Source organism: Homalodisca vitripennis, chromosome 1 (genome assembly GCF_021130785.1).
Source record: "Homalodisca vitripennis isolate AUS2020 chromosome 1, UT_GWSS_2.1, whole genome shotgun sequence".
Lineage (NCBI taxonomy): Eukaryota > Metazoa > Arthropoda > Insecta > Hemiptera > Cicadellidae > Homalodisca > Homalodisca vitripennis.
The window spans coordinates 116,126,675-116,145,627 of record NC_060207.1 but is presented as its reverse complement, the minus strand read 5'-3'; the positions used below and the strand labels follow the sequence as shown (position 1 = coordinate 116,145,627).

General features: G+C 33.3%; 1 protein-coding gene across 2 annotated transcripts in view; it reads left to right on the top strand.

The window, feature by feature from the left end:
- LOC124369786 (valine--tRNA ligase) overlaps positions 1–18,953 on the top strand; it is a 55,727-nt gene that overhangs the window by 31,309 nt on the left and 5,465 nt on the right. The window contains exons 9-17 of one of the 2 annotated variants that reach the window (XM_046827886.1): positions 465–581; positions 2,714–2,804; positions 4,199–4,375; positions 5,333–5,454; positions 6,403–6,659; positions 6,858–7,249; positions 13,070–13,225; positions 14,942–15,145; positions 17,212–17,332. In XM_046827886.1, the coding sequence (XP_046683842.1) occupies positions 465–581; positions 2,714–2,804; positions 4,199–4,375; positions 5,333–5,454; positions 6,403–6,659; positions 6,858–7,249; positions 13,070–13,225; positions 14,942–15,145; positions 17,212–17,332 (1,637 nt within the window). The remainder of the gene's footprint in view (positions 1–464; positions 582–2,713; positions 2,805–4,198; positions 4,376–5,332; positions 5,455–6,402; positions 6,660–6,857; positions 7,250–13,069; positions 13,226–14,941; positions 15,146–17,211; positions 17,333–18,953) is intronic. The other variant, XM_046827893.1, reaches the window with a different exon arrangement.

Here is an 18,953-nt window from a genome sequence, read left to right as displayed (position 1 = left end):
AGTTGTACTAGCAGTCAGTTAACGTAATAATACTATAAGCTGGGTGTCATAAGTATTTCTTTATTTAAATTAAAACTTGTCTAAACAAATATTGTATTGATAAATTTTTTAAGAAACTCTGTAGTAAACAATACAGAGTTGAATATATAGCCTATACTGATATTTCTCATTAATATACATGATATAAGTAGCATTACATTTTGTTTTAGTTTAATAAAAGCTATTGCATCTGTAATTTGAGTATTAACTATTGGGCAACAGGTGGCATGACACATTGTTTCTGTTCCGCACAATTTCTCAATGAAAACTAACCCTCAGAATAAATTGTGAAAATGTATTGAACTTAAAATTATCTCCATTTGTATTAACTCTATATTCAGTACATCCAACCAATAGCACAATAGCTTATGGTGTATCCAATAGCCAGATGGAGTAATGACCAATGTTTTCATTGCTCTCTACAGGTATATAAAGTGTGATGAAATGGCCAGGCGAGCTAAGGAAGCTGTGGTGTCAGGAGAGCTGAAGATCATACCTGAGTATCACACTAAGACATGGTACCACTGGATGGACAACATAAGGTACAGTACTACAGATTTATCAATACTAACACAAATTTTCAGTAATTAATTATAAGGTGGTTAACTTGTTTTTTGTTCTGTTGTCAATGCATTTACTTTATTTTCAATTTGGTTTTAAGTATCAAAATTATAGGTTAGTCAATTTGTACTGTATAACCCTCTAAGTGGCAAGCGCCGTCTGAGACCTATGATTCACGCCGCCGCGAAGTGGCAAGCGCCGTCACAGCCATCGCTTCACATTTAAGGCCGTTGCTCCGCAACCGTCCATTATTTTTAGGCCTAGTTTGAACTATCGTATTCTCCATGCAATTTCCTATACATATCATATAGTACAGTGTGTATTCATGTCACTAATGTTTGCTGGCTTAAATGATTCCGACGGTTTTCGTTTGATCTGGTGGCAGACGAGAGAAGAGCTGTCTACTCGTCTCGTCACTGTTTTGTTTGGCGACTTTGCGTACTGTTATTGTCAGTATATTATTGTTTATCGCATTTGTGTTACCGGTAAATGTTTAGGTTATTCGTTCGTCATGGAAAATGTTGGGGTACTTTGGGATTATACCGACTACACCAGTATGAGGAACACAAAGAAATAAATTTATAGAAAAAAAAACATTATAGAACGAAAAAGCAACTCTTCAATTACAAACTTACAATGATTATTAATTGTTAATGGGTTTCCTGTGACGCCCAGAAAGCAGCAATATCAAGGATGAGTGAGTCTAGTGGATTTCCGCCTTCAGCAGCAACTGCCGACCGCAACGCATATTTTAGATGTAGGCAACTAGTCATGATCTTGTAAAAAACGAATGGCCCCCTCTTCGCTCATGAGTAATTCCCAAATTCTCATTGTGTCACCCATCACTAATCTATTACACACACAGTAAAACACGGAAGTACAACAAAGCGACGCACTCGACAGACACTTCGGCATGAAAAGTACAAGAATGCGGCGCACCAGCTGAACGGGCAGCGAGAATCTGTAGTCACATTATCTACTAGATCGCTCGACTTTGACCTCTGTCTGAGGATGGGGAGGGGTTTGCGATAAGACAATTCCTGTTTTATATTTACGAAATATACTGTGCTATGACAAACTAAGCCACTATTATACTATTATAGGCTCTACACTACTGGGAGGAAAAGACAAGCCCCTTCTAATGACTCGGGATTAAAAAAACCAGTTTATACATAGATTTAGTTTTTCCCATCTAACTTTTTTGTTCTTGTAAATAGAAAAAAATGTATAAGAAGTCATTTGTTTAGAATAAAATTGTGTTTATTCTGTGAATTTAACATTATTTTGTAGCTCCAGTAGTTTCAACGTAACGGACAGTAGAACTTAAAAATAATTTTTTCTAAAAAAAATTTTTTACACATCTACAATGATATTAATCTGAAAATAATGGTAAGGCACCAAATATTATATTTATTCTTATTCTATAGTTCATAAGGAAAACAAAAATATATAATGTTGCTAGGTTATCACTTAGATAATATTTTCTAAAAATAAGTTTAACGATCACGGCAATTTGCCCAACAACGGTCTGCCACTGAGACCACAAATGACCGCCACTTATAGGGATAAATAAAGTTATGGATTCCCAAATTTTAAAATAATTAATTACAAAATAACTTAAGGAGCTGCAATAACTACAGCTGAAGTAAAATTTAGTTTTGTATTAATTTATCTAGACAAATAACAATTAGATCTTGTACCACAACTACAAATGTTTTTATGGTATTAAAAATAAAAGAGTATTTCATAATATTTATGTGATGTACCAAACAGTAATATTTTAAAAATTTGGATGTCTAATATTTTTAGTTCAAAGAAACTAAGACTTTAATTTCTCTATAGGAAAGATTGTCAGGATTGCAGATGTTTCCCTAATGGAATTGGCTAAATGTTCGTTCAGTGAAGCCTAACTTTCCAAAGAATATCTGAAGAACAAATTAATTATAGACTTGAAATTTGGAATGAAGCTTCAGGGAAGCCTGATTGTTATGTGACACTTGGTCTGGTATATTCATACTGTTGTAGTAAGACTGGTGCAACCAAGAGGTGGATCCAACTAGCCCATAGTTTTTTCTAAATTATAAATAAAATTATCAAATTTCTGTTCATGCAGGGACTGGTGTGTCTCGAGACAGTTGTGGTGGGGACATCGTATCCCTGCGTACTTTGTCACCATCGATGACCCTTCCGTTCCTCCAGGCAATGTAAGTTTCATTCCTTTTCTCAGATTTTGTCATCTAATCTTGAAGTTTACTTTTGTATTTTACTGAGCCAAAGGATCTATTAAAAAATAAAATTCTGTATTTTTTATTGGGAAACTAAAATTTCATCACGTATTATAATTAGAAATTTAAAATTCACAAACGTTTAAAACATTGTATTTTTTTTTTTATCCGATTTGTATAGAATAAATTTTCTACATAATTTATAATTTTGTATATTATCTGATCATGAAGTGGAGTGTAGAATAAATGTCAAAATCAAAGTAATCTCATGTTGAAGATGTACAGCAAGTCTTGTGGTTGAGGACAGTGAGAACTTAAGTTGAAGTAAGGTAATTATAATTTTATAGGCACCATTACTAGATCTTGAAAGGAAGTAAAATGTGAAAAAATGCTGATGGAATTAAGCAAAAATTCATTGTAACTTTAAGGAAGTGAAACTTCTTTATTGTGTGCAATTCCTTTTGGTATGGAGTTTTTATTCTGCAGATCAGGAAGACGATGAGACCATCAAGTGGATGTTCAAGATTCATAAAGTGGTGTAGTAATAATCAACAACAAACTTTAGTATAACAAGTCTAGATAAGGTTTACCCTTTAAGGATGCAAAAGATTGCTGAATGCTGCTTTGCTCAAAGTAGAAGTCTAAAATTATATCCATGGATAAAACAAGCTAAATCACAACTGATGGCACTTACCTGGTAAATTTGTATGTCAAGTAGCCTTGTTTTACAGTCAATACCAAAAACAAAGGAAGATGACAAAAAGAAAATATTCACAACTGCTGAAAGAGGAAGAAGAAAAGTATGGGTTAAAAATGATCAACAAGTCATTATTGAAAGTGTAAAAAAGTACTAACCTTTACAGAAATATTAAAAATAGCTATTAGAAAACATCCAAGCTGAAGTTTAAGCTCAAGTAGTTTCTTTTCAGTGATCTATGAATTCTAAGACATTCTAGTCTGAATAAAGGCAGATTCTTAACTCAATGCATTAAGTTCACGATATCTTCTGTGTTAAAGATGGCAAATTAGATAATATTACCATTCAAATATTCCATTCCATTTCATAATCAGAAAGAAAATAAAAAGGAATAAAGAGCCTTTAATTCGGTTCATATATATTGTCAAGTAAATTTATTTATATATCGCAAATATCTTATAATTTGTTTAAACATAACATTTGAAATAAAATAAATCTAAATGTTAGATATTTTCAAGTGTATGCATATGTACAAACACAAGAGTTTAGCAATTTTGTACAAAATGCATAATTAGGATACTTATCACATTCACTCACAGCATTTATAATATACAACATTAATGTATGATCGTTCTGAGCTCAGTGGTGCAGTGTATAACAAGTATCAACGTTACAGGACACAGACAATGCCTACTGGGTGACAGGGAGGGACGAGGAGGAGGCCTTGCGCAAGGCTGCTTCTAAGTTCCAAGTACCGACAGACAAAGTCAAACTGCGACAGGACGCTGATGTGCTGGACACATGGTTCTCCTCAGGTCTCTTCCCCTTCTCTATCTTCGGCTGGCCCGATGATGTGAGTAGAAATGGGATGAACATTCTATGAAATTATTGTGTTTATCACGTTCTCGATTGTGCAAAACATGATTTACTCAAAACAAACAATAATAAGTAAGCATATGTTTCTACAAAAGTACATGACATTTATTTATTATTTTTAATTCTAATATATAACCATCAACCGTCAGAATTTTTCTCAACAATGAAGAAGTTCCGTAAGTTCTAAATACAGTTTTACCCGGCAATGTGTTACATTGCTAAAGTGCTGGGCTATCTATTCAACAAGACCACTCAGAGATGAGGAAATAGTCTTAGGTACTAGTCTCCAGGGGCATACTGACAGGTCAGTATATGCTTATACAAAGGTGCCAAACCTGTTTTGGATATTTAGATAAAACTTGTCTAAGAGTAGTGACATCATGTTGCTTGGTGCTGATGCATCACATTTGTGTCTGACAGTTGGTTTTTAAAAAAAAGCTTACACCTGTGTTAAGTGTTATTGGTTGTACTAGTTCACCGATAGGGTAATTTTGTGTCCACCTTCATTCATAAAATCCTGCCTTTTACGTTTCCATAAAACTAGTTAAATTACATAATCACATTACGTCATTAAAATGTTCCTAAATATATTCATATTCCGACAAAAAATTGTTGTTAGTAAAATATAATATTACTTACATTCTTCTTCTTATTTATTGACAACTTTGTGTAATTTGTTTAGTTGGTACTTTTATTTATGGAGATGTTTTGCGATTTGTAGAGTACTGAAAATGTGAGTTACCACTTAACTTCAAAAATGACTCCAGATCTATAGTTGGAACTGTTGAAGTATTTTGTACTTGATATTGTAAATTTTCAATTCAATTCAAAAGTGATTCTTTTGAAAAATACAGTTATAACTCTCTCTTTGACTTAACATAGTTTTGAGGTTAAGTTTACGTAATACTTAAGTAATTTTAAATATGGCCTACAGACAGATGAGTTACGAGCATTCTACCCCGGTTCTCTTCTGGAGACAGGTCATGATATCATCTTTTTCTGGGTTGCCAGAATGGTCTTCTTCGGTCAGAGGCTGCTCAACAAACTGCCCTTCAGGTATGTAAGATTTTAGACCTGAGTGTGCAGCTTCTATCATTCATAATGACACACATATCAATTGATCCCCATTCCACTTTCTGTATACATCATTAATTCAAATATGTTATCTGAAGAAACAATTCTTTTTGTGGATGACAGATTACTTTGTTGATTTTTGGTAATAGAGAGCTATAATACAAACAGCTGGTGCACTTGTTGTTTAAGGCATCAGACATTGAATCAGAATTTGAGAAAGTGCAGGTTCAGATCCTGTCTGTGACCATTGTACTTTTTATCACTACTGTTGACCTTGTACTTTATCGACTCTCCCCCTTAATCTGTTTGATAAGATCCTCGCACCTTCAATGGGCCCATGAGGACATGCAGAATAAGGTTAAAAAGAAAGGAAAACAAGAATGTATTAATTGGTTCATTATTTACTTTTACAAGTATATATGTTTAATTTTTGTAATATTTTTTGAAGTTTGTAATATTTTTACCTTTAGAGGTAGAATGAAAATAGGTGAATTAGGTAGCTTGTAAATCCTCAAAATTTGTATTACTATATTCGGCTTAGAGATTTTGGAAAATTAATCCATCCCAATTCGAGTATGTAATTTTTTTCTCACTGATCAACTGTTACATTGAGGCGTCGATCTTATAATAGCAGGTACAATTTGAATACATGAACATGACATGCGGTTTATTTCGTATGAATTTTAAACTAAAACCAAAAATAATAACTATGCTAACTTCTCTGAGCTTTGATAGAAAGAGGATTTGCCCAATCCTACCACATCTTTTAAGAGTACTATTCTTGAAAAATAATTAGTTTAAACTATTATTCTATCAATTTGGTTTCATTAATTGTTATATTGTAAATTTATGTTCTGACAGACATTTTGTCTATAATCAGGTTATCCTGACCATTTGTTACACAGTAGTTCTTGTAAGGGTGTTGTGCAGGGAGGTGTTTTTACACCCTATCGTGAGGGATGCCCATGGCCGGAAGATGAGCAAATCTCTGGGCAACGTCATTGACCCCATGGATGTGATCCTGGGAGCTTCTTTGGAGCAGCTCCATGCCCAGTTGCTGGAAAGCAACCTGGACCCCCGGGAGGTGGAGAAAGCGATGGCAGGTCAGAAGCAGGACTACCCCAATGGCATTCCGGAGTGTGGCACTGACGCTCTGCGCTTTGCTTTGTGCGCCTATCTCACACAGGGTAAGTCTGATCTCAAGTCAATTAATGTAATTAATGTTGAAGTCAAGCAAAAGGTAAAGAGATGTTATCTGGTTTTGCTAGATTTTTCTTGTTAGTTTTGTTTTCTGGAATTGTGAAATATTGTGTTAAAAATGTATAACTAGGTTATAATAATTTAATTAGTGTAACATTACTAAGTTGATGTATTTTGCTCCACAGGTCGAGACATCAACTTGGACATTCTCCGGGTGCAGGGTTACCGTTTCTTCTGCAACAAGCTGTGGAACGCGGTAAAATTCGCACTGACGTACCTCTCGGGTGACATAGACGCCAGCAGTGATGTAAGTGCGGGGTATAGTCGGGTGATAGAAGAGTGTTGTGGTGGTGGTGGTGTTAAGGGGGGAGACGTAAGGACGCTGCTAGATGTGTACTTGGCTGACCACAGCTACCTCCAGGGCTACGAGTTGTCCGAGTCTGATCTGGTAGTGTATGCGGAGGTGACGGCACGCGGTGTGTGGGACCAAAAGACCCTGCCTCACCTCACGCGATGGGCCAATCACGTCAAAGCTTGTCGGCAAGGCGGAGGTGGCTCCTGTAGAGGCAGCTTTCCGGTGAGCTAATATCTTCTATCAAGCATGAGCATGAGGACCTTCCAACAATTTTTATGTTCATTCATATATTCAAAATTCTACTAAAAAATACAGGATGTGCATAAAATGTTTTCCTACACTCTAATAGGCACTAAAATCTTACCTTATGTAACAGTGTCGGAAACCTCTTTCAAAACAATTGAGAAAGTTTAAAGTGTTATATAAACCTTCAATTTGAGAATTTCAAAATGTATTAATAAAGGTTGTTTTAAAAGGATGCATGTAATATAAGAAGTATGGGGAAAACTAGTATCTGTGTTTGTTTAAAATGTTAGGATATCATAGTTTACCTTATAAGTAGTTTCTTATAATTGTTTGGTAAGTTACTTAAAATCTTATCTCTTCAAGGTCTTTAGATTTATTTTTTCCCATATTTCAAATTAAACTCATGAAAGTACTAAAATAACTTTCAGTTACATATGTATATGAACGAATGAATTAGTTTATTTCCATCAAGCTTTTACAATATACACGAGAACAGAATAGATACACATAATATTGATTATTATGCTAAAGGAACAAATAAAAGTAACTAAACTGGTTTCTTATAATAAATTATTATCTTATCTGCCTGTGAAAAGGTTGCTGTAAGGAAATGGGTCTACATAGGCAATGTGGCCTGAGCGTAGACTCGAGTTGCTCAAGATAAAGCAATAATTTCAACAGTTATTCCAAAAAGGATGAGTTACAATATATATGAGTTAGTATACATAATATACTAGCAGTTACCAGTGGCTTCACACACAATTTCGTAGGTTTTGCACCTGTATGAGCACTTCTGGTTTGAGTGAATTATATTTCTGATGATCATGTTGAGTTTTTCCACGGTTAAGAAAATATGTTAAAAAGTATATATATATTTATGGTCATTGTAATTTACTTAGATGATAGTATTGTTTGTTCCATTGTTGATTTTGCCTCTTTTCTGATTATATATATAATAATTATTGAATAATATGTGACAGATACGGCCAAATACAAAATAATTGAATTGTAAAAAGTAAGGGCTCTGTGGTGTAATGGTAGCACATTCACCCGACAAGTGAAAGATCCGGGTTTGAGTCCGTAAGTACTTTTTGTGATTCGATGATTATTAAAAAAATTAAATTCGGCTATTACCAATTATACAAAATTTAATTAATGTATATATACATAATACTAACACAAAATAAAGTTCAACTAGAAATTTATTTTAAAAACAAGTATACATCATAAATTAGCACCTTTAGTGTTTTTCTATTTAATATACTTAACTGTCTCGCAATTGCAGTTTAATGTGTAGGCGCTTTGAAATTTAATGTGTATCCTCTAAATTTAATTTGCAACTGCTTAAATTCGTAAATATAAACCATTCTCGAATCCACCTTAATTCACACAAAAGTTTTATTAAAATCGGTCCAACCATTAAGAGGAGTTTTGTGACATACACACACAAGAAATATATATATATATATATATTCATAGCAATGTGAAAGTTTCTTATGCTCAAGATGTAGCATTAAGGGTTAAACAAGATGAAATTTTGGATATCTGATTGAAATTAGTCTTGAATGCTCTGAAAAGATATGCGTACTCTCCTTGGACAGAATAAATATAGATACCTGTATAGATTTCATTATTCTTAATCTTTTTTTTAAACTAGTTATATCAATTTAAATCTATATTTAAAAACTGAATTGCCCTTTGCTCTCTTCTGATTTTGAGAATAGTGAAACAATACTTTTATCCTCTAAAAAGGATTATTATTTTGGATTATATGTATGTTTACTGAGAAAAAGTTTCTATCTGCGCGGTTTCAAACATTTCACAGTGGATACTTTATAATCATCTGTTATAAAACTGTCAGGGAAGAGACATCCAAGATAAGCACATGGTGGCTTTTTATCTGTTATACAGTTTAAATGGTAAAACTCTTGAACTGTTTAGGGGTTCATGCATTTCATAAATCATTAATTTTTTGTTTCCATGTGTGTAAAGGATGGGTTATGTTGTTTTACAACAAAAATAGTAAAAGCTACATATAAACTGACCAATTAATCTTAACCGATGAGATGAGATCTACTAATAGGTAACCAAATCCAGAGAGTCACCTAACCTTAATGTCAGATTATGCCCTTTTCAATCTCATTACTCCCTTGCAAGCTTGCTTAAGAATAGGAAACCTGAACTGTACATAATGTGTATGTAAAAATCAGTAAAAAGGCAATCTTTTTGTTTCCAAAATTTGTAAACACTGCATAATCATTATACATTTTCTGATAGACAAAGTTTTTAAGTTTCCGATTTGGTAAAGTTAAGCCTGGTCATCTTTCATTTTAAAAACTTTTAGTTATAAAACATAGTTGTTATTTTACATTAAAATCATGTTACAGTTGAAAAAAAAATATATATATATATATGTATGTGTGTGTGTGTGTGTATATATAATATGTGTATATATATATATATATATATATACCTTATTAGAAGTATTATGTAAGTGCCTTCTCTATATTCGGAGTTACAACCAACCTATGTAATAATATATTTATGTTAATTTTTTGCTGCACGAGACAGAACATCAGTTTAAGAGTGAGTTTTTTAGACAAGGTTTATATAATATGTAAACAAGGTAATATATACTTAATATGATAAATATCATGTATTTATCTGAATAAGTTAATACAATATATTGGTAGGTAGGTACTGACATACCATACCTCACAAGTAAATCATTGTATGTAAATAAATAATGTATTCATAAATATGTAGCATATCCAGAAAGTAAGTGTACTGAGGCTCTCAAGGCCAGAGGAATTTTTTTTCAACATGTTGGCTACACTGGCGTGTAGTCTGATTCCTCCCCTCTGCATCGAGACCGGTTCAAGGTCAGTATGTTGAGAACTGTCGACAATGTGTTGAATGAAAAATGTCAACCCAATCTCCCGCCAAGTGTGAAATACGCGATGTCATCCGTTATCTCATTTGGAAGAGAAAACTCTGGTTTAGGTTTATAATGAAGTAAAAACTATATATGGTGATAAAGCTATGAATTGTACGAGTGTGTTCAAGTGGCGTCATGAGTTTAAAAACACAGTTGTAAGTCTGTGCATGATGATCAGAGGACTGAAATTTAGGAAAAACTTGAAACTACACTCCATAACCATAACGATTGACTGTGGATGAACTTTTTGCGATATTTCTGCAAATCTCCAGATTCTGCTACACGAAACCATCACAAAAACCCTCGGATATCGGAAATTGTCTGTGAGGTGGGTCCAAAAACAGCTCACAGACCAACCCAAGTTGAATCAAGAAATGGAGGATGGCCAAGTTTTGGAAATGCTACAAACTCTATGGAGATCAACTCCTCCACTCCATCATTTGGAATTATGCAGTTTTTACTCACTCTAAACCTCAACCGGAGTTTTACCTTAAAACGAGATAACAGATGACTCCTGTTATTTCGCACATGGCGGGAGATTGGATTGAAATTTTTCACTAAACGTATTATTGCATTGACAGTTCTCAATGTACTGACCTTGAACTGGTCTTGTAGAGGAAGGACTACATGGCAGAGTAGCCAATATGCCCAAAATAAAATCCCTCTGACCATGAGAGCCTCAGTACACTTACTTTATGGATATACCTTGCGTTGTATATCATCTATTTGCATGCTGAATATTGCATTAAGTGGTATAATGTGGTATAAAGGATCTTATTTAAATACCATCAAAATTATTATTATATATAAATATTATTTGTTGATTAGAAGTGGAGTTTAGTTTCCGATATTTTTGTATTATATACGGTATATGTATATTATATTATATAATAAAAGGTGTTATCAGAAAGTTCCCTGACTAGGTCTGCTAATTTTTGTTTTCATACCTGGGCTATTATTTATTGGCTGTTATCCCCTTCAAAATAAGCTCCATTTGAGTTGTACAATGAACCTAGCGTTTTTTTCCACAACTGGAAAGTGTAAAAAAAAACAGCTTTTCCAGAAAGCTGTTGTAAATCTCCTGTGTCTTCAATATTGTCAAAATGGTGAACTTTCATGTGCATTTTCATTTTTGGGAAGAGAGAAAAGTCAGAAGAGGCTAAATCTGGTGTATAGGCAGAATGTGGAACAGTAGCCATGTTATTTTTGGCCAGAAACTGTGTTGTTTTCATGCAAGCGTGAGCTGGAGTGTTGTCATGCAACAGCCAGTTTTTGTCTTTCCACAGATCAGGCCTTTTTCAATGCACAGTTTCCCTCACACGCCTTAAAACACTACAATAAAAATCAGAGTTCACTGTAACACCAGGTGGCACGAACATGGACAATGCCTATAATGTCAAAAAAAAAACCACGAGCATTGTTTTTGTTGCACTTCTCCCTTATCTTGCTTTTTTCGGTCTTGGTGATGTAGACTTTTCCACACTGATTACTGCTGTTTTGTGTCTGGATCATAACCATAAAACCAACTTTTATCACCAGTTATGATCCTGAATATGAATGTAGGGTCACTTTCAGATGTCTCTTTGAGTTCACTGCAGACATCAACCTGTTGCTGTTTCTGATCGACAGTCAAAAGCCAAGGCACAAATTTTGCAGTAACTAATACCGACACTGCTACAAAATTAATTTATTGTCTGATAACGGTCTTCAAGAATGAGGTACCGAATTTTTCCAACAATTTCATCCGTTTTGCTCGTGGAAGGCTGTCCTTAACGATGATCATCTTCAATTGAAGTTCTGCCAGCCTAGAACCGAGTACCACTCAAAAACATGCACCAGCTTGCACAGTTGTCTCCAAAAAAAAGTGGTGAATACTGTCTGAGAAATTTCTGACACCACCTTGTATATTTATGCTGTTATTCATTATTATAAATATTAATATTTGAACGTATGCTTTTAAGATAATAGTAAATAGACTGAGTTTTCTCCTCAAATAGCTACTAGCTAAAGGGGATAGTAGCTAGATAGTCCTGTATATTGTTTCATCTGTTTTAAATAAATAATTTAATAATTATTATTGTTATCATCATTATAATTAGTATTATTACTATAAAATATTGAAATTAATGTCATTTTTTGTATTTATCATAACTGAATGAACTAGAGCCAAATTAAACATTCAAACTGAATATAATTTAGTTGGTGAGTGTAAAACAACAGCTACTAGAGTAAGACTACATATATAAAAATACCAAACAGCTACCACACTGAAATAATTAAAGTAGGGTCAACAAACAATCATATACATAATGCTATAAACTTTCTTCTTATTCAAAGAACATTACTTTCAATAGCTTAAGCAAGATGTAAATATTACTGACTGGTTGAAAACTGTTTTTATAACTCTTAAGAGAATTTAGAATAATACATTTTGAGTTCAAAACAGGTATTTTGAACACTCGTATATTCATAAACCAAATTCTTTCAGGTTAATCAAATTGTTTCCAAGCATCAAACAATTTTATGTTATGTATCACTAACATAAATAAATAACAACTGTACGATAAACACAGTTTATGTATTTTTAATGTATGTAGTACTATTGATCTGCATAAAATTTTTTGTGTTACCCTGTAATAACCAATTTACTTCAATTCAATAAAACTTGGTTAAACGAGGCTATTATTACTAACTGGAGCAGCTCAGAAAGATTAATATTAAATTCAGGAACTTGTTAATAATTATCTACACTATAAAGATTTGTATAATTGTTGGTATGTTCAAATGTCAGAAATGGAATGAGATGGATAGAGTGGGAAAGGAACTTGCTTTTAACATAATCTTTTTTGCTTGTTTAGCTATTAGGTACAGAGAGTAGTATGGACCTGTGGATTCTGAGCAGACTGTCAGCCGCAGTGGATATTAGCAACCAAGCGTTTGAGCGCTATGAGCTGTCGTCTGCCACCACAGCCTGTTACAACTTGTGGCTGTACGATCTCTGTGATATCTACCTGGTAAGTTCACTTTTAGACTTATACAGATCAACCATGCATACAGTGCGACCAATACCACACCAATATTTTTTTGTATTAAGATGAATAAGTTATCATGAGTAAAAGGGGATTGATGATCCAAGCTCCTTATTGAACACCTAAGTTCCTCTCTCTCTCTCCCTCTCACTGTATGATAAATACAAACCTATAATTATAATCTAGGGACAGTGCAACAACCCATCTGGCACTATAACTTATCCAGCAAATGTAAAGATGCTATCTCCTAAAATATTCTAGCTTGTCCATAAAAGTAATAACATTTTATTGTACTACTTGTTAAAATATTTTATTTTCTAAAATCACTTTTAAAGAATTTAACACTTTGACTGATTTCCAAATGAAGTAGTACAGAATGATGTTGGGTGACACAGCATAAACTGCTAATGTAATCTTTGGTAGCAAATGTGTTTCGGAAACATTAAAAAAACCTACAGCATGAAAATACTTGCATTTGAAGATCTTTTGTTGTCAGTTATAAAGGGTTGTGCTAAAAAATGTTATGGTTAGAAATGGAAGTCTTTTCGCAGTTTAGAAGGCGGCAAATCTAGAGAATGTATCCTATACTTGGTATTTAGTCTTGATGCAAATGTTAAATGACAATGTACAATGACAATAAGTAGTCACACTCTGTAGTTTACAAAGCGTATACAGTAGCTTCCTTCATAACTGGCCACCCTTCAATCAATCTCTAGTTTTAAAACATACATCCTTTTAATTCTTTATTTTGCGTGTACCAATTTAGATATATCATCCTGGCTGTGGCAATGCTCTGTCGTGTGACCACTTTGTAATATGACATTGTTTTGACTGGTTCTGATCAGCCAGAAATAAATGATAGCGATGTTTCAACTAAACTCTATGACTCATACAGACCTGTTGCAATGTGAATATTATATTTTATTCCTGTAAATTCTGTAATTTTTTTAGTTTTCATGGTGTGTTGATGTTCACAGTTTTACAAATACAGTTGTAGTAGGTTGTACTATTGAACTTATTGTAGGGTAGGTACAAACAATTTTCATTAAATAAAACATCTAATATACATAAAAAAATGAATTAACTAATTTTTTTACAAATATTAGCTCATATATACACACACACACACACACACACACACACACACACACACACACACACACACACATATATATATATAAATTTAGCATTCAGGAAATATAATGAGAATTAGAAAATACCGGTTTATTTAATCAAATTATTATCTGGTTGGGCCTTCAGTCCTGAGGTAGTCGAATAAGAGGGAAGTCACTATACGCCTTAATTCTACATAGAAAATGAAAAAAAAAACATCAATTTATCTAAATATGTTGGCTTGCACTAACTTTTAATTTAAAAATGGAAACATCATTTAAATACTACTTTACCCAGACTTCGGATAGGATTTATTTAAATATTAATTTCATTTTACATTTAATTTTCAAGTTTTTAGTTTTTTAAGGGCTACCATTTTAGATAGGGTAATTTTTCATTAGCCAAGTTCACGTCATTTGATGTGTTCTACAACCAATGCTTTCTAACAGGTATTATTTTAAGCTTACAATTAAGATTTTTATGGTTCACTGTAGGGGAAGACCAACAATGATGAAAAGTGTGAAACTGTTGTTAATGTGTAGGACATCCAAATATTTGGTTTGAGTTCAATGTTATTTCATGTTTCAGGAATGCCTGAAGCCAGTCTTTGCTAGTGGAGAGACGAAGGCGGTAGCTGCGGCTAGACACACACTGTACCGTGTGTTGGACTGTGGTCTAAGGCTGTTGGCTCCTTTCATGCCCTTTATCACGGAGGAGCTGTATCAACGTCTGCCCCATCCTCCCTCTGTGCCCCGGGCTGTCAGCATAGCTGTGGCTCCCTTCCCCGAGCAGGTCTGCTACAATTCTTATAAATAGGACAAGCCAGTAAAAATATAGGTTTGGACAAATTTCAACTCTTGTGGATTAACTTTGTGCTTGAATCCAACAGTACATTGATGTCCACATTGTTATCAATAGACAATAGGCACTATACTTTATTCATAATCATTGCTCGATTAGAATGGTGTCATTACAATCAAAATATAGTTAAAGAAGTTAAGATGAATCGCAGTGGTCCAAGAGATGTGGTCAAGTCATTATCCCTCCAGTTGAAAAATTCCTCTATAGTGTAGAAAGGGCGGTCGGGAAGCCAGTTGATTAATTTTTGTTTGTTGTTTCTGCTACCCTGTGGTGTTGTTCTTTATTTCTTGTGGCAAGATGTTAAAAAATTTTGCACCAGCATATGTGGGTTGTTTATTAAAGAGAGCCAGTTGATGGATGGGAAGTATGAAATCATGTTACCTGCGTGTTTTTGTTATTTGTTTGAATCCAAGTGTTTTAGTACTATTTAAAATATATAAGTATATTTCATAAGAAGTAAAATTTCTCAAGTAATGGTGTAAGACACTTTTTCACTGATGCAAAGCACCCACAGATCATAACATGGTCAACCTATATGAATTTATATTCTGATTGTACAAGTCTTTTGCTCTATCCTTTGAACGTAATACATATCTATTTAAAGTATAGCACGATAATGAACTAGCTATAACATAAGCTATCGTTATGTTATCAACAACTGACACCTGATGTTTGATCTATCATCATCTCCTAGTGTCAATTCCAAACACAAAGTTAATGCTTGAGGTTGTAATCTGGTCCGTCATCATGTGAGACTTGTGAATGAATTTCCTGTTCAGTCTGAAGTTACCTGCCGTGGTTCTTGCAGCAGTATTTCTGATTTTTGTCGTCTGTTTTTGTTCAGACTTTGGTGTTAGGTCTCTATTATAAGTTTGTATCTTTGATGTTAAATTTTTTTTCAATTTTAATCAGGTACTTCAATCACTGTACATTTTTGATCGTTTACTCTCACAATATCATGGAGCTCAGAGACTTTTTGTGTTGCAAAAAAGGTCTATCAGATTAATATGTGGGGTATCAGCTAGAACACATTGTAAACCTCTCTTCATAAAATCAAGAATTCTTTCCCTGCCATCTATTTATGTATTGTCTGTTTTAATGTACATAAGAAACAATTTGTCTACTCTTGAGGATTACACCTCAGTACATGAACACAACACAAGATACAGGCAACATTTGGTGACAAAGAGGTGTTGTTATACTCTCACTCAAAATAAGGGATTAAAATGTACAATTGTTTATCACAACATCTTAAGGTGCTGCCTGTAAATAAATTTAAGAATAGTATTAAGCATATTTTATTGGATGAATGTCTGTACAGTGTTCAAGAGTATTATGACATAAACTTTCTTAATTATTGACTGTTATTAATTGTTGTAACTTATTAATTTATTGTTGTTGTTGTTGTTGACACTTGTCCTGCATTCTGTAATGTGTAATGACAAATAAAGGAATCTGAATCTGAATATGTGTTAGAATTTGACTTCTGAAGAAGAGGGCAGATATTAGATTTTGAATGAAAAGAACAGTTTAGACAGAGAGTAAAACCAAACATTTATAGCTCAACTTTCAATAAAAAGATTTTTTTGTTGTACTAAAATTTATATTATAGGCACTGTAGAACTAACTAAAATCACAATACTTAATTAAGATATTACACTATAAATTACCAAATAAACAATGCATTTTACATTTGCTAGCCAAGTAAACAAACTAGTCAAAATGGCCTTAAAAAAAAGTTGTATTTCAACAGTTAATGAATGATCTCAGGGTATGAAACCAGCAGAGAAGAAAAATATAGCTAAAGTTAGGATCTCCTAACATTGATTAACAAAACGAAACGGTCTTCACTATAGATGGTTAAACATTGATTAACAAAAAGAGGGTTAATTTCTAAAATGTATGTGGATCAACTCTGCACACTGTGAGATTTCAATTAATACTTTTGATTTATAAATTTGTTTCTAAAAAGATGTATATATGTTTACTTTTGGCAGAGTATTTATCGGTGGAGGAACCTGGAACTGGAGCAAGAGATGGAGTTTGTACAGAAGGTGGTCCACAGTATCCGCTCAGCCAGGTCTGACTACACCTTGCCAAAAAATACAAAGACTGATGGTGAGTCCTATAGCGTAAGAATTAAAACTTATGAAATTAAATGACAGGTCGATGAGGCTCCTTCTTACACACTTAACTTGTTGAAATGAAGTAAAAAACATGAAATATTATGTAAAAAATTAAATTAAAAAAGTACTAAAAATATTTGTTTGGCTGTTGAAAATTAATAACATTACATAATCTTAATTAATATAACCTATTAACTACTTTAAAACCTCAACAAGGGAGTAATCATAAATCAATACAAAACATTTTCTTTTGATATTTGACTGGCACTAGTAACTACACATTAAGCATATGACAAATGCTGACTTCAACAGCCGAATTTTTAAAGGACACTTGCTTAAGGGAATCCACTTTTATCTTTAACTTTTTTATTTTTTGCCAATTTTGATTCTGATAATTATAATATGTTAATAGGATACTAATTAGATAATATATGTTTTCTGTTTTTTAGTTTTTAAATTACTTTTCCCTTCACGAGGTAGCAAATGACAGCACTAATTTTGCACTTGGCAGGAGATAGATCAACATTTTTCACGAGAGATGCTACTGCGTCAAGAGTTTTCAACACACTAACCTCGGATTGGTCTCGTTTTGAAGGGGAGGAGTCAGGCTACACGGTAGTGTTGCCAACATGTCGAAAAAGTATTTCCTACAGCTGGGAGAGTACCAGCACACTTACTTTCTGGATGTGCCTCATACATCAACCTGGTCTACCATTTTCATTAGTTCTCTCCATAATCCAGATTTTATTTTGTTTAACAGTTCTTTTGTAAGGTTTCTTTACTCTTCCCATACTGTTATTTATAATAATAAACACAATATAATTACCAAAACAAAATGTTTATAGTACATCACTTTATTTGTACATACTAACCTAAAATGAAAAGCAAACATAATCTAAGGCTCAACCATAAACAACCAGCAGTCAACACCACAAATAACCTCAACAAGAAATGAGTTCAGAGTAAGAATAACATAAATTTTCAAAGAGACAGCTGCTTACAAATACAATATAGCACTCCTCCATGACCAAAAAGTATAATTAAAAGTTAAAAGATTATTTACTTTTACATAGAATCTGGAGAAAACAATATTACGTATTGTATTGGTATTACATAAAAACGCCTGTGCATATAATTTTTTTTATAAAGCACATTTTAGAGATATGTACTACATATCTGTATGTATAATAATTATCCCATTATGCATACAGGAATAATGAACAATTAGAATGTCTCAAAACCCCTAGGGTTATTCCGAAATGACTGGTTCAGTGAGCGCTTACGATTTTTCCCCCTAATGAAATAGTACTCAGATTAACTTGAAACTTAGTACACATTTTTAGAATAACCTAAACTGCAAGAAAAAAAATAAAAAAAAAAAAAAAAATTGTCAAAAAATGTAAAATTGCAAAATAGAGTGGTGGGATTCCCTTAACATATTTTATACAAACTTCTCTGATCTGAGACGCACAAACTCACTACTAGGTACTGCTGTCTCAGATTGGAGACCTTCGGACTATATACTCTGTGGTTTCCCGCCAGTATTCGAACTGGAACGTTAATCTTGTAGCAGTGAATTTGTTGATAATGTCTTGTATGTGTAAGGAATTCTT